Here is a 23,241-nt window from a genome sequence, read left to right as displayed (position 1 = left end):
GGGGCAAACTAATTGTTTCATGTTTCTAGGAAATCATATTTTTAGTTAAGTCTATGAGAGAGCGGATTTATTAAATGAATTTCACTGTTAATTTAGATATGTTGCAGTGGATTATTTGTTTCAAGTAGTATCCCTTTTTTTGCACATACTCCTACGGATTTTAATAAAGGACAATGAACATTTTGTTTCAGATGCTCATTCTAGCAAAGGTGATAAGGCTCATTTCTCAGGTGGGAATGATTTGCAGAATGCTAGTGTTGGTGCTGCAGAGTGTTTATAATTGGTTTCATTCTGCTTTTAATGTTGCAGGGGTTTCAAGTGCTACACCACAATCATATGCTGATCCCGATTGTGTTCAATCAATACCAGGGAGCAATCTTGCACCCTCTACCATGCTAGCTTTTGCAAAGACAAGAAAATTATCTATTGAACGTTCTGATCCTAGAAAGTATGTTTTCCAGTCCTCTCTCTCTAGCATGTTGTCATTTTTCAAAGGGTCTTGAATTCCCTATGGATGTAGTAGGTTCATTTCAATAGAGCTTTGATGAATTCAAAAGTATCAGGCAACAATCAAGATCTGCAGTAGGTCCTACAATGGTTGGCAGTGGCAAGTTGAGACTATGAAATATTTAAAGATCCATATTGTTGCTCGGGCACATGGGTTCTAGTTAAATTTATATATGTATGTATGTATGTATGAAATAGTTAAGGATCCATATTCTGCCTTCCCAACAAAGCCTCCACTGAAGCTTCCTTATCAGAAGCATTATCAAACAAGACTGGAAAAGCCACTTTGAGAGTTTGGTCACCACACCAATGATCATGCCAAAACCGGATTCAACTCCCTACTCCCGCCTCAAACCGAAAAAACTAACTGAACCCCNCATGCTTATTGGTTACTGTATTCAACATTGGATCAATATATTCTTTATTTTCCCACAAGGATGAATAAAAAAATTTGGCTGCTTGTGTTATCCAGGTTAAGGGCAGGAAATGTCATTTTTAATTATCGGTACTACAACAATAAGCTGCAGAGGACAGAAGGTGATATAGATTTATTTTTTCTTTTTCATTCTGGCTAATCTATATAAGTATTTGGTTTTTGTCCCCTTTTCTTATGTTTTCTTTTCTTTTTCCCCACTCTTCAACTCTTCCTTTTTTTTTTTTTTTTTTGGTTGAAAGGGTTGTTTTGGGGGGGGGGGGGTGATTAACACATGAACCTAGACACACACATGGACACACCCCTAGTGAGGCTTGAATCCATGACTTCACCCTTCGTCCCATCCTTTTAATGGAATAAGGTGCTAATTGAGTTAGTGCTTATTGGCTTTTCTCTTCATCTTCCTTAACCTTTGTTGAGGCATTGATTATTTATTATTGCTTTGACAACATGCTGAAATTCATAAAATCATGAAGGATAGAAATAAAAAGATAAAGAGCTAGAGGAGATGGGAAGTGGCCGGGTGCTTGGGGCTGGCTTTAATGTTTTACAGGTCCCTAATGAAAGGAGGGGCTGTCAAAATTTCTCTTTTTCCATGTATAACTACTCAGATTTCTCTAATGAGCACGAGCTATTAGATATTCACTTGATGGAGGCTCTTTTACTTGGAGTAGTAATCATGGCATGCCTTTCTTTCTAGATTTGATAGGTTCTTGGTTTCAATGTCATGGGAAGAAAAATTACAATGCTTGGTGCCTCGACCCCTGTCCAATACTTAACTCTTTTGCTAGATTGTGGCGGCATGAGAAGGGGCAAAAGTCTGTTTAGATTCAAGAACATGTGGTCAAAGGAATTGGGCTTCACTGATAAAGTAAATAAGTGGTGGAATAATTACAATGTGGAAGGGTAAGCTAGTTTTGTACTTGTGAGGAAGCTTCAAGCTTTTATGTTTGATGATGTTGGGGTTCAGAAAATTATAATGTTGGCAGAATTATCTATGCTGGATTTAAGGAGGAGGAAAACGGTTTGAGTGAAAAGGAGAGAAGAAATGGAGTCTCCCAAGGCAGAAATTGAAACTTTCAATGTTGGAAGAAATAAGCTTGACGACAATCTAGAGTATTAATAGACCAACTTTTTCTATTGGTTGGCAAATGCACATGGGTTTTTGAACAATATAATGGGGGATGGAAGTGGATGGCTGTTGATAGATGAGGAGATGGATGTAAAGGAGGGATTGTACTGTTTTATGAAAATCTTTGCATGGAATTGGTGGACTGGCACCAGAGGGTGGATAATATGTTCTGGATAGATGTAGCACCATTGCATTAACTCAAGTATTGCCATCATATGTGAATCATAATGTGAGTCATACTATGTGGAAAATTAAGATTAATTTGGTGCTAGTCCTCCAAAATTTGAAATGTTATCAATTTATATATTTTTTGGGAATCTTATGTTTATTAATAAACATGTGATGTATAAACTATTCTCTATGAAAGCTATTTGTATTGCTGGTTTTCCAAAGTGGTGTGGGCATATCATCAGATAAATATAATTTTTTCTTTGTGTGTGGGTGGGGGGGAGTTCATGGCTTTGCAGAAAACATGAAGGTAAATCAAGGTAATCTTGGTGCTTCAAAAACACCCCTGAATTCTATGATTCTCTTGATTGCTGTCAGCTTCATATGTATGGTCCTTCTTCTTATTCATTTGTTGGGTTAGCATACGTTTTCAGTAAGTCTTTTTGACTTCATTATCATATTTTGGTTTTGGGTGAAGTTTACCTGTTTGAGCTTCATAAAAGAGAGAAGCATTTTTATTTTACGCTTTCATTTACTTGTCGGATATGAGGTACATTTGCTGGAACTTTTTTTTAGTTATTTCAGTTTATTTGGGTAATGTACAATTTGTTAGAGCATTACTTTTTCTAGCTGCAGCTGTTCCTTTGCCTAGCTTATTTTTTTTTTAAAAGCCCAATAAGTAATGGAAATAAGCTCTCCCAAACAAAAATAATAGATGTAGGAGCTTATGATTAAGGATGACTGGCTCTCTGGGAAACCACCCCCTCTGCCGTCCCCAACCCCCCCCCCCCCCCCCCCCAAAAAAAAAATCCTAATATTTTTTTACATGTCTGTTTATTTTTTTCCTATCCTTAACACATGGTATTATTTGTGAGCTATAACCTGGTTAATTCTATCTTGCAGTTACCGAGGACTTTTCTTGCCCATTCTGCTTGGTAAAATGTGCTAGCTTTAAGGTGAAACTTTTTTCTGACTTCTTTTCCTTTATATTTATAGTTCTTGTCATATTAAATGAACAGAGTATGTTTTCACAATGATGCTTATAAATTTTTAACCTTTTTCTATAGGGACTAAGATATCACTTGTCTTCATCACATGATCTCTTCAACTTTGAGTTTTGGGTTGGTAATCTTCAAAAATCTTGTGTGATTGTGATATTAAGCTTTGGCGAAGCATAACTACTAAAGCATGGGTGTATTATATAGGTGACTGAAGAGTATCAGGCTGTAAATGTGTCTGTGAAAACTGATACCTGGAGATCTGAGGTGAGAACAATTTCACCCCGAAAATTACTTTGGGATTGATCCTTCTTTCTCCTTTGTAAATTTTTTTCAGTCTTGCATTATTGGGTTGTATATGTATGTATATATGTATCTGCAGGCGTGTATAATATATATGTTATATATAATTTATATGCACGTGTTGAATTGAAACCCAGTTTTGATTCATCCCTATATTTGGCTATTTCTTGCTCATGTGTGATATATGATAAACCCATATGATGTGGATTCAGTCAAGATTGCCCATGTAGTACTTTAGGTGAAGTTCTTTGTTTGTGTACATTAGTTGAATTGTTGGTTGAATAATTGATCCAAAGCTTGAATTGGGTTTTCACTGGTCCTGTACTTTTTATTTTATTATTTTAATTCTTGTTCTTCTAGTAGTTCGGTGTTGTAGACAACAGCAGATAGTGGAATTTCTGAAAATGGCATTTCCTTCTCCCTTATGAAGGATGGAGGCAAGGTCATGGTTTCAAAACCCATTGGGTGCACGTGTAACATACCATTAAAAAAAAAAGAATAATGACTTAATAAAAGTGTTTTTCTGCAAATAAGACATGCAATAGAAAATGGCATTGTGAACATTGCATGCTTGTGAACTATATTAGATGTGTGGTCAGTACTTAACATATGATTACAATCAAATGATATTGAACATGCTGTTTCAGTTATGCTTGAAGCATGAGAAAATGGGAGAAGCTTTAAGATCTGTTTTGTTAGCATAAGAAGTTACATTGTGCTAAAATGGAAAAGTTGCATTGGATTGATACTTCATTTTGGTTGAAAAATTGTAATTGGTTAATTTTGTTGAGCCCGTGTTCCTAGAACTCAAGTTTCAACTTCTGATTATGATTTGTCTTGTGATTTGACTTGTGGAACATATTTTTATAATAATCTGTTATTATAGTACAAAATAAATAATGAAACGTTTTAATTTTTTGAAACTTTTGGTAGTTGAGTTTTAATTGAAGAAATATTTAAGATTTCTTGAAATCTTTTTTTGTAATAAAGTTTAGAGTGAACTCTGTCAGTGTACCACATGACAAAAGTAGCTCATACGAAATGAATTTCTTAGATTGATCCATGTAGTGCAAGTATAACGTGGAAGACAACTTTTATTATTAAAACAAAAATAATACAGTAAATGATTTGAATAATTTATAACAAATAATGAAACTTAATTTAAATTTCTAAAAACTTTTGGCTCTAGAATTTTAATTGTAGTAATATTTTTAAACTTCTTAAAACTTCGACTCCAGAGTTTCATTTATGCTATTTTTGGAAGTTTGAAGGGAGAGAAGAGGAGAGGGGGTAGAGTGGAGGAGAGCAATAGGGAGGAGAGTAGAGTAGAGGGAAATGGTTATCTTCCACCCTGTTTGGATGTTTTTAAAATTAAGGGGGAGGAGAATAATTAGTCTTTTCATAGTTTGTAATTTTGTTAATATAGTAAGGGTAAATTTGGTAATTCATTTGGTCAAGCATTTTTATACTCTACTCTCCCTCCAAATCTCTTCAATTTGGGGAATTAAAAATGAGAAGTTAGAAGTAGTTAAAACCCCTCCAAACCCCTCCAAATCCCTCCCCCTCCTCCCTTAAAAAACATCTAAACAAGGTAAATTAACTTATTCTCCCTCCCTCTACTCTACTCCCTTCTATTCCCCCTCCATCCAAACAAGTTATTAGAGAAAAATTAATAATTTTGACGTACTTATTGTGCACCACATGGCAAAAGAAAAAAAAAATGAAAATAAGAGGTAAAGAAAAAAAAGGTGAAGGCATCCACTTGGCACAACAATAGTGCGTAAGACAACTTTTATTACAGGAAAGAAAAACAAAAAACGAAATACAAAGAGAAAAGGAGAGGACAATCACTTGGCTCAATCATAGAGTACATGATATTAAGAATCTTGCATATAATTATTCTTGCAAGAGTTGAGAAAATCTATGAAATTTTAGTATGTACATGTAAAATATGAAATCCCTCATAGTTATTGCTGTGCGGAATTTATATCCAAATTTGTTTCTCTTCAGGCTGTTGCGGATGGTGTTGATCCTAAGCAACAAACGTTCTCCTTTTGGTAAGTCATTTACTCTTTTTCCATTGTATGCACCAATAAATTTCTTTTGTTGTGTGCCATTTACGTTAATATATATCAATGCCTCAAAATAAGTGTGGAGGCTCATTTCTATACAGCTCAAAGCCACTTAGACGCAGAAGACCTAAGAACCTGGTTCAAAATGCAAAGCATGTACATCCGCTTGTCTTAGAGTCAGAATTGCCATCAGGAGTCTGTGAACTTCAAGACAAGGCTGATGGTATGCGTTCTTTTCTTGTATCTATATCAACAAATTGAGCTAATCTATGAATTTTCTTATAAACTTTTTATGAATAGGTTTGTACGTAGCGTAATTTACTCTATTAAAATTTTTTTTTGATGGGAAAACACAACTCATTCATTCATAAGGGATTGAACCCATATCCTTACCCTCCACCCCTTGTTTATTGGAAAGGAGATGCTATGGAATCAAAACAAGATGAATGGAATCACTGTAATTTTTTGATAGGCAAAAACAACTCATTCATTCATAAGGGATTGAACCCACATCCTTACCCTCAACTCCTTGTTTATTGGAAAGGAGGTGCCAAGGATCAAAACGAGATGGATGGAATCACTGTTTTAGCTAAAACTAAATACTCTGAATTATTTCACAACATACTTGAATTAGCTGCTTGGGGTGGGGGGCAGGGGCGGGAACCAGCATACTCCTGGGTCAACCTATAGAGTGCTGTTATGGAGGCCCCAACTGGAGAGATGGATTTTCCTGCTATCCATCTTTCAAAAAGTTGTTTCATTTATTTCTTACACAATCTCTAGAGGATGGCAGATATCACAGGATTCAAAGCATCTATTCCTTGGATCTGGAAAAATATTACAAACCTGCTCTCCAGACAAACAAGTAATGCCTAACAATGGGTGAAAAAAAAGGAAAAGAAACATTGTGCTGGAGAAAGCTAGCAATGAATGTAGTGTTGGTGTATGAACTTGCTATAATGCTAGTGCATGACTTGTCTACAGCGAATCACTGACCCTCTATGATAAAGCAGGTGACCTGAGTGTGAAGTTCCAGTGAGAGTGTGGCAGCCTCTTTAGAGCACCAACACAGACACACACACCCATGCCCTGAATATATATGGACATGGTTAACCCAGAATAGATCTCATGTTCAGTTATGTAATTACTATTCAAAATAGTAGTTGTAAGGTGGCCTTTTGATCAATTTCCATACTATGGAAAATACTTAAACAAAAAAAAAAAATAAAATAAAAATAATGAGTGCTCGCTCAACTCAAATTAGTATTTATCCAAGAAATTGTGGTTGACTAAAATAATAAAATTACAAGCTTTCATTGAAAAAATAAATCTTACAAATAAGTTTCAATTTAGTCACATTCTACCCTCTCAATGGGAGAGAAATCTGCTATTTGCACTTTCAATCCAGTCACATTGTACCCTCTCATAGGTACATTGTCAATGATCAATGTGCTCAAACCCTGAGTGTCTATAACCAATGAAACTCCACTGATGAGCTTCTTGATTTTCATCCCAACATTGCTGCCTAGGGGTGGGAGGGGCAAATATTTTCTGCTAAAATGTAATCTGCTGCTTGCAAATTGCATTTTTGTGAAATGACTTCCTGGAGTTGACTGGCAAATTGTGAAATGACCTCTTTCAGTTGCCCTACCATTCTTTGTTACCAAAATAATATAAAAGTAGGACTGGATTTGTTGATAAATTATCTATCCTTTTGTAACACTTGTTGAGTGACATTTTTAGAAAAGGTGGGGCAAACTAATTGTTTCATGTTTCTAGGAAATCATATTTTTAGTTAAGTCTATGAGAGAGCGGATTTATTAAATGAATTTCACTGTTAATTTAGATATGTTGCAGTGGATTATTTGTTCCCAACCCATCCTTATACTCCTCCATAGACTGCAACCATGAGAACCACTACCCAACATTGAACTCCAATTCCCCACACCCCCCCCCTCCCCCCCACCTCCCTTTTCTTCCCCAAATTTCAAGGCTACCACATGCTTCCACAACCTATTTTCCTCAACCCCAAACTGCCACATACATTTCCCCAATAATACTTTGTTAAAAGAAGTAAGCTTTTGGATTCCTAATCCACCATTAGCGATAGGGGCACACACCTTATCCCAACCCACGAAATGAATCTTGAACTCATCCCCCATACCATACCACAAGAAATCCCTCTGTATCTTTTCAATCCTGGTAGCCACACTAGTGGGTATAGTGAACAAAGATAAATAATAAGTTGGGAGGCTCAAAAGCGTGCTCTTAAGCAAAGTCAGCCAACCACCTTTGGAGAGGTAAATTTTCTCCCACCCTGCCAACCTTTTTTCAAACTTCTCCAATATAGGATTCCAAATAGAAGTCGACTTGTAAGAGGCCCCAGGGGTATCCCAAGATAAGACATTGGCAGCCCCCCACTTTACAACCCAAAGATCCACCAAGGCATAAACATTATGAACCACCCCAACTGGGACCATCTCAATCTTGCTCACATTAACCCTTAAACCAGTACCACTTCAAAGCAAATCAATAACATCCCGATGTTAAGGATCTGATCAGCAGCATCACAAAACTGTATAGTGTCTTCTGCAAACAAGTGGGAATTGCATAACCCATCACCCCTACACCATTGTCCCTAAAACCTCTAATGAAGCCAGCCCCTCCATTCTCCTAATCATCCTCCTAAATGCCTCCATCATCAAAAGGAAGAGCATGGGGGATAATGGGTGCCTTTGCCTTGAATCCCTTGAGTTACTTTTAAAAAAACCAGTTGGAGATTCATTAATCAAAACCAAGAATTGTACTGTGGAAAAAATACAGGTATGTATCCACTGTCGCCATCTATCACCAAAACCCATCCTCCCCAACAAGTATAGAAGGGCCTCCCAATTCACATGATAATAGGCCTTTTCAATATCCAACTTGCAGAATACCCAATATCTTACTTTTTGATTAGACTATTGACGCATTCATTAGCAAAAAGGTTTAGGCAATGTATTATTCTAAACACTCTGATGTCACTTACAATATTTCATGTCCATTCTCTTCAAATAAATTTTATTACTTATAACAAACATTTCATGTCCATTTTATATAAGACTTATTTTGTATGTACTAGGCTCTTTTTAAACTTCTCTATTGAGGACTTAAGCTATAACATAGAAGGTGGTCAAATTAATATAGAAAAATTGGGTGATGATTTGCCAAGTTTTTAAGATATAAATTGCTATTTACTAGTAATGCTAAATGAGAAATCTTTTTTTCTTTGGGGTAACCCCCCCTCCCCCTCCCCCTCCCCCTCCACCCAGTTGTACTTGAGTTTTGGCTTTATTAATAGTATATGCGTGGGAACCATAAATGCCAAATGCTTAAGCTGATAGCAAGTGGGCCAATAATGTAGTTCTGGTTTAACATTCTAACGCCCTCCTGGGCCCCCATCCAAGCCTATGGGCCTTGTAAATTTACATATTGTTAGAAAATAGAAAGATTCTAATATAGGTTGTACCCTTGTGATGTGTGGGTTATACTCTTCTAGAAGGGTTAGCCGTTTCTAGGTAGTTTCCTAGTCTTGAGGTGTCCCAACCAGCTGTCCATTTTGAGAATATTACTTGTCCTTTTGTAACCATCACTTTCTATATAAGGTATGAGTAGTAAGAGGGCCGAAGAAAATATATATACAGCTCATCATTTTTTTGTGTAATAATTTATCTTTCCATTAACCTTTTTTTTTTTTTTTTTTTTTTTGATAAGTAACGAAAATTTTATTAAAAAACTAAAAACAGCCAACCTGAGTACATTGGGAATGTACTATGGGGGCATAAATCAATAATCAAGATTACAACGATAAAGTAAAACAGGAAGGGAAGAACAAGAAAAATGACAAAAGACCACACTCCAATCGAGGAGCGTGAGTAAAAAAAAGAGAGTTAATCTCTAACATAGAGCGTTTACATCCCTCAAAGCTTCTAGCATTCCTTTCGCGCCAAATACACCATACCAAGCAATGAGGCACAATTCTCCACAACTTTATATTTCTATGTTGACCAAACTTACCCTGTTAAGACTCAAACAACTCAATAACCTTCTGAGGCATAACCCAATGAATTCCAAACAAACAAAACACCAACGACCACAACTCACAAGCAATGGGGCAATGAAGAAGAAGATGATCCACTGACTCCCCACAATTCTTACACATATAGCACTAATCAAGAACAACCACACGTTGCTTACTAAGGTTATCTGTTGTTAAAATCTTACCTAAGGAAGCAGACCATGAAAAGAAAGCTACCCTTGGAGAAACCTTCGATTTCCAAATCATCTTCCAAGGGAAGGATAAGATGGTAGGAGGGTAGAAAGAAAGATAGAATCCTCTAACCTCAAAACCTGTATTCCTTGCTGGCTTCCAACACACCCTATCCGGACCTAATCCCCGTACCGTCAAAGAGTAGACCATATCCATAAAAAGATCAAAGGATTCTTGTTCCCAATCTTGTGGAGGGCGATGAAATTTAGCATCCCAATGAATCCTCCCACCAGACCAACACATTACCTCCGCTATTGAAGAATCCTTTGTTCTACTAATACAATAAAGTTCCGGAAAAGCCTCTTGGAGAGTACGATCTCCACACCACGGACACGGATATGACACAGCGATACGACAATTTTTGAAAAATTAGGACACAACATGGTGGGGATACGTATGTTAACATTTATTTTTCATATATTGTTAAACACATATCAATTTAAAAGAAATAATGGATACAACTATAACAAATCCAAAAACCAAAATACACCCTGGCCATATCTCGTCATATCCTGTGTCCAATAGATGTTGGAGATAGACACAGCAGCCCAAATGTGGTCTCCATGCTTCCTAGCCATTAACATATAATGCGGGTCTTGCTTGTGCACAACGTATGATTTTATCACCAATTAGCTTTAGTTTAAACAGGAACTCCTCCCCGAATAAGAATGGGGTAGAGGGTACCAAGTTGTGTACAGCGAGAAAAAGCAAAAGAAATTACATAAAACCAAAAAATAACAAATTTGAATGAAAGATCTCACAGAAAACTAGTGCTTGATATCATGTCAGTGAATCATCAATCTGAGAAGCTGAAACTGATAAGAGCTGACTACTTATATCAAGTTGGACAAATCATCAGTAGTCTCTATTGCCTTCCTTGTTCTCTCGTTAAGCAAGTATAATTGTTGAAAATGCAATGCCAGTCATTTACCAAAAACCATGTTAGCTTCTTATTTGCAAGAAATATAAAAAGATTATACCGAGGTAGACAACTTTTATCTCCAAGGCATTTGCAATGGCATACCTTGCTCTGAGGCCCATTGATTTGCCTAGTTTCAGGACCTTAGAACTTCCCAAGTTAACATACTGCTTTAGTTGCATGCCTTGCCATTTGCTCAAACAAGTCAATCTATCTTCAAAAGGAGAACCTTCGGATGCTAGAAATAACTTTGAAAGAAATAAGTAAGTGTGGTAAAATTCAGTTCCAAGCCCGAGAATCCCCCTAGGATATTTTAAAATAACTATAACCAATAGGGACTTGGATTTTGGACTACATCAGATGACCAAATCCAACACTTATTTTTTACTGACAGCATCTAGAAGATTTGGATTGTCTGAATCAGACTATCTAATATAAGTTACTTTACTAATAAATCTAATTTTCATCAATTAGCCTGCTATAAAATATGAATACATATTTGATTCCATAGCAAATTCAAATGTTATAATTATTGTTTTTTAATCTTTTCAGCTGTGCCCTCTTGCGGAAGCGACAGTTCTTTCACTCACATAGAGCTCAGGTGACAAGTGATTTTCATATATGAATGATGATCTTTGTTCCTAATATCTTATTTGTTTCCAGGCTTTTAGAGTTATTGGATATATCCTTTATGTTTCGCAATTCTCTGCTGTAGTAGCTTATGTTCAAATTGATAGGTACTTGAATTTTCATGTCGTCTTGTTGAAGTGTGTGGCAGACAAATTCACTATTTTATTGGGCAGTTAGATGTCTTTGAACTTCTATTTTCTTAGCACTTGTAATAAACTAGTACATTATTATGATTCGGGTTTCATCTCTTGAAGCAATGTAGTATCTGCATTTAACAAATTTTTTTTAATAAATTTTATTCTGGTGGAGAGATCCTAATTTGGCATGGTAGGCAAAGTAGACAGCTTCACTGCCCATGGCACGTCCAAACATTGTAATGTACTTTTAAGTTCAATTCATGGTAAAGGACTAGAGTTTTGGGTTATTTTAATAGATGAGGAAATTAAATGCCTCTGAAGAGGTACTGATCTGCAATGGCATGAAATTTTCAAGCACATGGGGTACATTAACAGGTTATCGATTGAAAGTGATCAATGATTCTAGCATTGGTTTTTGGTGCTAAATCCATGAAAGATGGTAACATCATTTTAAGGATAGTGTGTTTTTAGTATTATTTCTAGTGGGGTTAATAGTTGGCTGATTGGGAATAATATTGTTAGTTGTTTCGGGGGGCTTTTAGTATGGAAGAGGGAGGTGCACCTAGAGAAGTCAAATGTAATTCTTGGGAGAAATGGCTTGAGGGTAGAGTAAGGCATTCCAATAGAGAATTTTTGTGGGTCCATGCTTCTATGAACGTACTTCTTTTGAGGACTTGGATAGCTCCGGTGTTCAAATGCTTGCTTCTTTTAGTGGAACTCTTTTTGATTGGTCTCGGGCTTGGGGACTCATGTGTAGTGATTCCCTCCCTTCTTTTCTTTGCTCCCTTTCTCTTTTGTAATTATTTTCTTGTTTGGTTTTCTATTGTGTTTTTTTCTTTGTTTTCTTCTTCTTGTACTTTCTAGGTTTGCTCTTTGTTCTTCATGCATAGAGTAGACTTTTGTATATATATCATTCTTACTTGTCAAAAAAAATGAATGTACTTCTTTTGGAAATTTTTTTGACTGCATTCTTCATTACTCATTCTTTTCAAACTACGAGCTTCGTATGTCAGTGACTTAAAAATCTATGCATTTAGTGGGTATTGTCAATGAGCTATTGGCCAAGTTCTTGGTCAATGTGCTGAAGATAGTTCCGTGTAAGATGTCTAATTCTGACAGGCGATAAAACTTGGGTTTAGATTATAATTAGGTGTTCCAAGAATTTATGCAAGCTGGATTTTAGAAGCCTTTTAACTTATAAGCATGTTAGTTGGGGATTTTTCAAGTGCATTTTGAAATTCCTGGGCTTTGGGTGAAAAGAAGTTGGATCTACTGTTGCGTTTACATGGTCAGGGTCTCTATTCTTGTCAAATGGATTTCCTTGGGTTTCTTCAGCAGACTTTGGAGGACTAAGACGGAGATTTTTTTAATAGGTAAGATGGGGGGTTTACTATCCCCTTTTCTTTTTGTACTGGTCTTCTGGAGTTCAGAAGGATGGCTACAAGAGCTACAGAGTGAGGTGTACGGTCAGGCTTTCAAGTGGGTGGCATGGGTGGTGTGGAAGTGATTATGATCTGGCATCTATTTGTTGATGGTAGCTTAATTTTCTGTGGGGTGGACCTGGGTCAGTTTGACACCTAGAGTTTGTTCTTATTTGCTTTGAGACAGTTTCAGGTTTGAGAATTTGAGCAAGAGCAAAAACTGTGCTTGTAGAAGGGGTATATACTATATAGGGGACGGAAGAAGTGGTGGATTTACTAGGTTGTGAGGGGTCATACTCTGTCTCTAGGTTTGTCATTAATGATGGGGTGGTTTGGGATGTTTTGATACTGAGGATGGAGAGGAGAAATGTGCTTGTTTGGTGCAGCTTTTTATGGGACGTTTGAAAACATTGTTCCTAGAAGAAAGTGCAGTTCTAAAAAGCTGTATTTTGAAAAAGTGCGGTTTTAAGCCCTCCTACCAAATGAGCCATAGTAAATATAGTTTCTGGATTTAAGGTGAAAAATGTATTATACTTCCAATTGTTGGGCGAGAATCATTGAGGAACCCTATAATGAAAAATTATAATACTTAGTTAGGACAACTAATTTGTTATAGTTGATAATACTAAGTATTGTCAACTAGTTAACTTAGTATCAATTATAATACTTAGTTAGGACAACTAATTTCTCTCTCTCTCTCTCTAATACTTGTCCTAACTATTATCAACTAGTTAAATCAAAGCTAACTTAGAATTCAGAGGAACTTTCTTTGGGGGTCTTTTGAAGGGAGTTTCAAATATCCTTTGGTGGCTTGGAAAAAGGTGTGTTTACCTGTCGAGATGGGTGGTTTGGGGATAAGAAGTGTGGTGTCTTTTAATCAAGCTCTACTAGGAAAATGGTTGTGGAGATATGGTCATGAAGTTTCCCATCTTTGGCGGCGAGTTATCTCCACAAAATACGGTGAGGGTCAAAGGGGGTGGTGTACTAAAGTGTGCAGGAGGACTCATGGGTGTGACCTATGGAGAAGTATTTATGGAGGTTGGGAGAGCTTCTCTAAGCATCTGTCCTTTGTAGTGGGTGAAGGCACTCGTATCCGCTTTTGGCACGATAGATGGATTGGTGATAATACTCTAAAAGATCTCTATCCTGAGCTCTGTGTTCAGCGGTTAAGGATGCTTGTATCTTTGAGGTTTTGTGGATTCCAGAAGGGGGTTCTGTTAGAGTATGAGATTTAAGGTTTTATAGAGATTTTGAAGATTGGGAGTTGGCTGCATCTTTTTCTCTGTTCCAGCTTATCCAATCTCGTATTCCTCGGGGTGGTAGGAGCAATACTCTTGGTTGGCGGCTAAAAGGGGATGGTAAGTTTGACACATGGTCGTATTACCATGCGATTCGGGGTGCATCGAATTCTTTGTTTCCTTGGAAGGGTGTTTGGAAACCAAAAATTCCTAGGCGAGTGGTTTTTTTTTGTGGACAGCTGCACACGGTCAGATCCTCACTTTGGATAATCTAACGCTTAGGAGTTGCACGTTGACCAATTGGTGTTGTTTGTGTTGTTGTGATGGGGAGTCGGTAGACCACCTTCTTCTTCATTGTCTTGTCACTCATTCCCTTTGGACTTTTATGCTTCAGGCTTTTGGCATTCATTGGGTTATGTCAGGTTCAGTGGCAGGTTTGTTATTTTGTTGGAATCTGTGGCTTGGGAAACAGAACTCGGACATTGGAATTTGGTTCTAGGGTGTCTAATGTGAATTGTATGGATGGAACGAAATCGTCGTTCCTTTGAGGATAAGGAGAAGACGTTGGATGAGTTAAAGGTTTTATGCCAACGCAGTCTTTTGGAGTGGTTTCGTTGTTGGGGTTTTACTGATTGTTCTTCTCTCCCTGAGTTTATGTCTTCACTTAGCTTAGTCTCTTGATTTCTCTTTTTGTTGTGCTGTTTGTTCTTTTTTTTCTTGTTGTTCATCATCATGAACAACTTGTACTTTTCCTTTTTTTTCTCATTAATAATAGTTTTCTGATTACCTATCAAAAAAGAAAAAGAAAATCAAAGCTAACATTTTTTGGAAGATCAAGAAAGCAATGAATATCTTCAGGGGAGTATAAGATTGACAAGTCCTACAGATTCAGTTTGGATTTGTTTAGTTGTTTTAAGATTATATGTTTATGAACAAAGTTTATGACCTATTTTGTTTTTATAGTAATGAGGGGTACTTGGTGGTGAATTTAATATCTTATCTCTGCTGTTGGCATGTTTTTTTATCAAGGCCATTGCAGCTTCTGTAGTGATTTAACTAACTTCTTATTATTTAATTTCATTTTTGTTTTGATGCTTTTACTCAAATATATGCATCAAAATATCTGAAAATAGATGTTATCTTGTGGTTGAAGCCAATGGCACTGGAGCAAGTATTATCAGATCGGGATAGTGAGGATGAAGTTGATGATGACGTTGCAGATTTTGAAGATCGAAGGGTACACTTAATGATTTCAAGACTAATACATTTATTTTTATTTTTATTTTTAAATTTGCAATTGTTTGTTTTGTTTGAACAACAAAGCTCTAGCTGCACCTAACAAGATAGATAATGGCTGGCCGAGGCAATGAAGGTTAAAATTTTGGGTAAGAGAATAGTTGATAGCTAGTTGAGGCATTTGGTAGCCTTCAAAAAGTATCAATTGGCCAGGCTCATAATTTTAGGACCTGATTGATCTGATTCTAGGACCTGCAATGCACAAAATCAGTGATAGTGAGTGAAATCAAAGAAAAGAAAACAATATGAGAAACAATTAAAATAAAACTTAAAAAAATATACATTGTCAATTTAAGGCTCAGTACCTAAAAGTGTTTTTTGGCTTATACGTGAAATATTAAAAAAAAATAAAATCAAAAGTACCACCAGCTTGCATGCCAACCAACTGGAAAATTGACTGTGACTTTTCAGATGTCTCAACCATATGTTCTGGAATGGTTTTCAAAAGTTAATTGTTAGTGATTGTAACAAGTTGCATACTGTTTGTACATATTGGCTTCCAATTAGTGGTTCTTCCTTTTAAGGGAAATTATAAAGATAAAAAGAATTGCTTGGTCCAGTTATCCTTGAGTTGATGGTCGGTTTTGTGGACATAGTTGGGCCTCGGGTTGGGTAATATGGGTTCCTTCAGTTTAATAAGCACCTTTGACCATCTGTTACTGGAAGATGTTCTGTTATCTCAGATAACAGAACATTTATCTCTCCTTGTTAGTGGCTCAGAGGATTAGATTGCATTGATACACTATAGCATGCTGCAGATGCTTGATGATTTTGTTGATGTGACCAAGGATGAGAAGCTAATGATGCATATGTGGAACTCGTTTGTGAGGAAGCAACGGTAATCTACTCTATCCACTTTCCTTTGAATTTCTTATTTTTGTTACTTCCCTAGGTATTTTCTCCCATTGTGGGAAGACATTCCATGTCTCTCTAAACTTCCCAAAAGGGTAATATTTTCTAGTTGTTTGAATCAGCCTAACTGAATGAATTCACTAGTGCCATACCAGGGGTGTTTGGCCTACAGCATTGGTTCATTTTGGTTTTGAATCAATTCTAAAAAGAAAAGAAAAGAGCAGTTCAACTTTGAACCAATTTGAGTTTTATGCAAATTGTCAAACCACTGAAGTAATTCATTTGATTTCTTTATGAAAAAACATGCACTAATTGTGGCTTTTTAAAAAGAAAAAAAAAAGGATCAGTTTTGATATTTTGTAAAATTTAACAACATAAAAAGTTTTTGCTTGCTTATGCCCCACCCCAAAAAAAAAAAGGTTTTTTTGAAACTGATTGTACTAGTCAGAGCTAGCCTGCTTCTATGGTAAGCCAACCCCTAGCGTAATGTTTTAAAATTTAGCTACCCATGGCAGCATCCTTGGCTATCATGTCTTTTCTGGCTGGCCCAAAAGGTGCTCCTTTTGGGATTCTCCTTGTTTGGTGGGGGATCGCTGATTCATATTGGCGTCTCATTCATGTCTGAATCATGAATACAACCTATTTTCAAGACACCATTTTTATGGAAAAAGTTCCATAAGTCGTTTTCAATAGGATGAAAATTAAAGCTGGTATATGCATCACTAGAGTGCTTGTTGGATTTTGTGTGATCTTGTGGCAGTCCTCTTCATAGCACATTTGATCATAGTGCATGATGGTTTGGGAAAGGATCCCCTCCAATTGAATCCTCCAATTCCCTCCCATTTTTAGCCGGATGTGCGACACATGAAGGGAATAGAAGAATTCAATGGGAGGGTATCTTATTCCGGTTTGTATTACTATTATCATTATTCATTTGAGGTTTTTTCTTTGAATGATCATGTCTTTGGTAATGTCAGGGTGCTAGCAGATGGTCATATTCCTTGGGCATGTGAGGCCTTTTCAAGATTGCATGGACCTGACCTTGTCCATAACTCCGCCTTGATCAAGTAAGCTGTTCTTCTTTGATTCTAAACTGTGGTCATGTACAATGCAGTTCATCCCTTTAAGTGTTATGCTCCATACTTCTGGTGAACTTGCCCTTTTTCACATTGAGAAGTTGGCAGGTGTTTTTCTTTTAAAATATAAAATGTAGTCAGAACTCTGGCATGTCCAAAGCTTTTGGAAATATGGAACAAGATGTGACATGGATTTATATGTAGAGGGTGTGTGTAATTGTACACATGCTATGTATTTATGTGTGTATATACATCATATATATTAACTTCAATCTTTAATTCTTTTTGATCAATAAAATTTGAACCTAAGTTTTAGTTTAGTCAATACACTCTTTTATGATAAAGGAAAAATTTTCATAAAAAGATTTCGGGTATCTTGTGAGCTGTTAGAATGAGTTATAAATTTTTGTGCAAGAATGTGAGTGTTTTTATTTATTTATTTATTTTTTATAAATAACGTAAGAACTTTTTATTAAAGAATAACCAACCCAAGTACACTGGAAATGTACTAAAGTGGCTGAAATTAGTAACCCAAATTACAATGATCAAAAAGAACAGGGAGGGACAAAGAAGTGCATGAAGGTAAAACTAAGCTCCATTCAAGGAGAGTATGGAAGAAAAAGGACTTTATATCAAGGACTTTATGTGAGTGTTATATATCACTGAGATTGTAAATCAAGGATTACTAATACTAATAGGAGTCATATTACAGAACCTATTTGTACTGGGCCTCAGCTGCCCGTGATAGATATAGGGAGGAGGGGCAAAGGGGGAAGGGGGGAAGGGACTATGCTTAGGACTCACTTGAGGTGGGAACATCTAAAATTTAAGACCTAGGTTTTTCATCTTATGGTGATGGTACTTTGCTGCTGCTGCTTTTTCTCCCCCCTTCCCCCCTCAGATGCTGTGCAGCAAGGCAGAAAGGGATCTACAAAACAGATTAGCTGTGTCCAGTAACACTTCTTTTGGGAGTTTATAGGAGAATGGAATAGAAAGGAAGGAAATTTTGCTTTTATTTTGCTTTTTATTCAATTCCATTCCTCCCCCTCCACCCCCCTTTCCCAAAAAAAGAAAAAGAAAAAAGGAGAATTGCAATTAACCCACCGTTGTCAATACTGTACTGGAGACCATTTCGGTTTGATCTAGGAAACAAAATATCTCGGTATTGGTGAATACTAGTGTACTATTTCGGGTTTACCATAATATATATATATATATATATCTCACCATCACGTCATAAAAATAAATAAACCAATATGAGAGAGAAAATCATGTCGAAGAATGGATGCCCATGTGTAGACAGGACATGATTGTTGGAGCTTTTTTTTTTTTTTTTTTTTTTTTTTTCTTGATAAAGAAAAGTAAAGAACAAAATAGACAAACCATAAGACATGTGTCAGACTAAGACATGACCTCTTGAACAAAACTACAAAAATAAGACTTAGGGAAGACAAAAAGCAAGACAGGGGAAAGAGAGAGAAGACTTAATGTGATTGATAGGTGATGAAATCAAAAAAGTAAAAAAGAACTGAAGAGCATAAGAACTGAGGAACTGAGTACTTGTCGATAAGAAGAAGAATAACAATTAAGAGAAAAAAGGATTGTGAACTGAGAAGTAGAAGAAAAGTTGTCTTGGCTGGAATTGAGTTTACTGGCTGAAACAGTTCAGAATTTTGACCGGTACATCTTAGATGGGGTAAGTATATTAGATTGTTGGTTGGAACTAGAAATTCTGGCCATATCAGCCAGTACAGTATGGAATTAACTACTTTGAATTAATCCCTTAGTGGTTTGGTCCTATCACAATTTAGTTCATGAACTTTTAATTGCTAGATTTGACAACCTTAAGTTTGGATTAAAATTATATCGTTAGGTTTTGTCCAAATTTACAGATTTTGCATTTTGTGGTCAAACTTTCACTTACAACTTACCTGCATGTGGTTTGATCACAATCTGCAAGTTTGCCAGTGTTGGGACTCTTGTGAAGAATTCGTATGGTTTGGCATGTTTGGGCCTTCTATCCAGCTATGTCCATGCTTCCTAACTCAGGTTTCCCTTCACGGGCAATTGCCTAGTTTTCAGTAGGATTACAGTCTATGTGAAACTGCCTTAGAGGCAAATCTTGACTCTCTCTCATTACTTTCTTGATTCATAATCTTGGTTTTGTTTCCCTCCTGGCATTATGTTCTGGTTGGACCATTATAATACAGTCAAATTCAGAAGTTTATTTCTGTATCTAATTTGGCAATTCATAGACTGTCGCTTTCTAATTTAAAAATTCCGGGGAAATCTTCAAAGGGAGGCATCTATTTGCTCATAAATGGAAATTGATAAATGCATAGGGACTGAAATTCTAAACTGGGTTTGTTAATTTTTGTTAGGTTATTTCTTTTATAAAATTATTGGTCCTCCAAATTCTTTGTGCCACATAACAAATTGATATGCTTTTGCCTTTTGCGACACAGACAACAACACATGTTTCTTGTCATCATGTCAATTATTTGGTTGCCAAATGAACATTATATGCACTTGCAGTAAATTACCTTATTTAATAAAAGTTGGGCTTGTCTTTGATTGAGATCTTTGGATAGAATAGAATGGAGGAAAATAATACATGTGGCTGACTTTGACTACTCTTGATGAGGATCCATAGCTGACCCCAAAAAATTTGGGACTTAAGGCCTTGTTGTTATTGTTATTGTCTTTGATTGTGATAAATGTGTGATAGAACCTAGGGTTTTTGATGTAATCAAACAGACCAAAAAAAGGTTTAAATATGTTAGGGAAAGATGTCGTTGTAGATTTTTTTTTTTTTTCTTTTTTGAGAATGAAATTTTCTATAATTTTTAAGTGGGGATTTGGGTCTTGATATGTTACCAAATAGATCCAGATGTTCAAATATTCTCTTCTGGCTACCCATGTTCTATAAAGCCTATGAGGGGGCTTGTTTCTCAATTCTCATACATCATTAGTGAAAAGATTACTAAAATATGATTATTTAGAAGAGCTTTTGTTTGCTCTCTTCTCAACCTCATGGCCTCACTCCTCTCCAACTCCATTATTGTTGCATTCCATTCCCTCGCATTTTTACATACTCTCACCAAGTGACTGTTCTGCTCTTACTCTTTTGTTGGTAATTTTTTCTTTCTTGTATATCTTTCCATATCTTAAACCTCCTCAGATGTTCTCTCTAGTTTCTTGTTTCTCACTAATTCTGCTCCTTTCTATGTCTTCCATTTCACCTTCTCTATAAATCTTCTCTTACACTATACTAATATATATATATATATATAATCACAAGTTTGCGCAGTCAACATGTTTGATGAATTTTCTTATAACACAAAGCTTTAGTTACTTTTGAAGATTTAAAAGGCTACTCCATTATGTGTTGTGTACCATTTGGTTAGAGAGAAGCAGTAAGATCTTTGATGGTGTTGAAAGGCTGAATCATGTACTGAAGCAAATGATGTTGAGGTCTGTATACGAGTAGATGACTGTCTAGGGAAACATCCCTTCATCTTCTTTTATAGACTCTCTAGACCTATTGAGTTTGAGTTTGTAATTTGTTACGAGTGGCCAATACTAGTATTATGTACTTGATCTATTTTTTCTTTTAAGTAAAATTATTTTTCTTTTTAAAAAGAACAGGCTTCTAGGTTACTTCATTTTGGTATTGGACTATGTTCTGACCCTTCAATGAGTTTTGATAGTATCAAAGTACTTGCGAGTCCAAAAACAAAACAAAGACTATCAATATGCCATGGCTGGAAGAGATCTTCACATCAATTTTCAACTTGAGGGTGAAATGTACCCAACAAAATAAGATTGAAAGCAGACCCCATGGCAAAAATTAGATTTATCAGGCATATACCATGGAAATTGCTTTAATATATATATATATATATATATTTTTTTTTTTCTTTTAGGATGAATAGTATAATAGGGATGTTTGATGGTGTTTCTTTCTCTCATATCTTTATATATCCTTTAATGTTCTCTCTCTCATATTGGCCACATTATAACATCAGAGGGATGTTTCCCTAGACAGTCTAGGGCAACATCTCTCTCTCAGATCTTCTGAGTTTGTTTTTGTATATTAAACTATTATACAGACCTCTATTCATTCTACTATAATAGGGATGAATAGTACATGTGGCTGATCTTTGAAAGTGTTTCTCTCTCTCTCTCTCATATCTTCCTATATCCATCTGCGCTTTTGGCTCTCCCTCGAATTTCATCTTCACTCTAAATCCTCTCCCCTTTTTCCCCAAATAAGAAAGGGGACAGGTTAGTTTGTTACTAAGTTTACCTCATACTACAAGTTTTTTTCTGAATGTTCACGTGCCCCAGCCTTCAGCTTCTGTCATTTAGCTGCTTTAACTGTAATCAGATTCTGTTTTTATACTATCTTGTAATAAGTTGAAATATTACATTTATGATGGAAAAATCAGATCTGAAGTATTTACTTATGGCTTGACAGGTGTTGGAGATTATTCATGATCAAGCTGTGGAATCATGGTCTCCTTGATGCGCGCACAATGAACAATTGTAATGTTTTTCTTGAACAATGCCAAAGCCAGGATTTATGTCCTAAAAGCTGAAGAGATGAATTACATTCAAGCAAGTACGAGATGCTCCCTCACTTGTGTTGTAATCTTGATCGCTACATTTGTAGCATCTTCTTCATTTTCATTTTTGGGCCATAAGCCTAACCGGCTATTGTATTCTTGTAATGATATAGATCATAGATGGCACATGTCATCAGACCAAAAGAAAATGTGCCTTGTATAATTCAAACGATAAAGGAATAATTTTTTCCCCATCATGTAAGACTAACTTATTAATTTAGGCTTATTTAGCCTTGTAGCAAGCTCCCGCACTTGTTAGTTCAGCCTTGAGCCTTATAGCTTGACTGACATCTCAACATTCAGAGTTCAAATACTTTCTCACTCAACTGTCGAATTATCAAAACAAAAACCCCTCAGGCTAGCGGGGACAGGCCTAGCAGGTGGCCCTTCCTTTCTCTCTTTACATGGGACTCCGTCCATTTAAGTTTGTTAGGGCTTTAACCCTACCGACATTTAAATTAGAAGCTGTCCTGCAGAGGCAGATCATTTGGGAGTTTGCTGGGCATGATATCCACATAAGCCTTAAATTCCCGTTGGATCTTAATGGGATAAAATAGGCTATTGTCTTCTAATGCAAACATAATTAGGCCAATGCCTTTTCACCACCTTGAATTTGCAAGGCTGGAAGGAACTTCATAATTTCATATTGTTAGGCTGCATGATTTTTACAGGGACTCAAGCTTGGAATCTCCATCACCAAGAGGGACAACTCACTGTTCGAATTGGAATATCAAAGCTGTAGAGTTTAAAGCCTTTAATCGACCAAATTGTTTTACATATAAAATTACAGTTGTACCTAGAACATGTTTAGACTTTAAGAGCTGCATCTAAACAAAATACAAAATACAAAATAAGCTGCAAACCCCACCCCCACCCCCATCCACCCCCCCCCCTTCTTTTGGTCGGCTTTGGGGTTTTCTTGAAATCTTGTTGTCTAGGAGAAATTATTGAGACCTCCTGGAGGACCACATCAGTGGTCCTCCTAGGTCTTGCCACCCAATAAGAAAATACCACCTAACCATTTTTTTAAACTCAGCTCCACATTATCACTTACCCATTAGCTTAACTATTGTTAGCAAATCAAACCAAGGTTAAAACTAATATAAACACAACAGAAACCTT

General features: G+C 36.3%; 1 protein-coding gene across 1 annotated transcript in view; it reads left to right on the top strand.

Moving 5' to 3' along the window:
• Nucleotides 1-22,382, top strand: part of LOC112033850 (polycomb group protein EMBRYONIC FLOWER 2) — a 28,113-nt gene extending 5,731 nt beyond the window's left edge. Inside the window, exons 11-21 of the mRNA XM_065778732.1 lie at nucleotides 980-1,044; nucleotides 3,144-3,196; nucleotides 3,308-3,361; nucleotides 3,446-3,505; nucleotides 5,552-5,598; nucleotides 5,715-5,870; nucleotides 11,394-11,442; nucleotides 15,421-15,504; nucleotides 16,322-16,401; nucleotides 17,393-17,482; nucleotides 21,972-22,382. Of these exons, the coding sequence (XP_065634804.1) occupies nucleotides 980-1,044; nucleotides 3,144-3,196; nucleotides 3,308-3,361; nucleotides 3,446-3,505; nucleotides 5,552-5,598; nucleotides 5,715-5,870; nucleotides 11,394-11,442; nucleotides 15,421-15,504; nucleotides 16,322-16,401; nucleotides 17,393-17,482; nucleotides 21,972-22,092 (859 nt within the window). The 3' untranslated portion in view covers nucleotides 22,093-22,382. The remainder of the gene's footprint in view (nucleotides 1-979; nucleotides 1,045-3,143; nucleotides 3,197-3,307; nucleotides 3,362-3,445; nucleotides 3,506-5,551; nucleotides 5,599-5,714; nucleotides 5,871-11,393; nucleotides 11,443-15,420; nucleotides 15,505-16,321; nucleotides 16,402-17,392; nucleotides 17,483-21,971) is intronic.
• Nucleotides 22,383-23,241: the final 859 nt, after the last annotated feature.

This window comes from Quercus suber, unplaced genomic scaffold, assembly GCF_002906115.3.
Source record: "Quercus suber isolate HL8 unplaced genomic scaffold, Cork oak 2.0 scaffold_189, whole genome shotgun sequence".
NCBI lineage: Eukaryota > Viridiplantae > Streptophyta > Magnoliopsida > Fagales > Fagaceae > Quercus > Quercus suber.
This window is presented reverse-complemented; position numbering and strand designations above follow the sequence as displayed.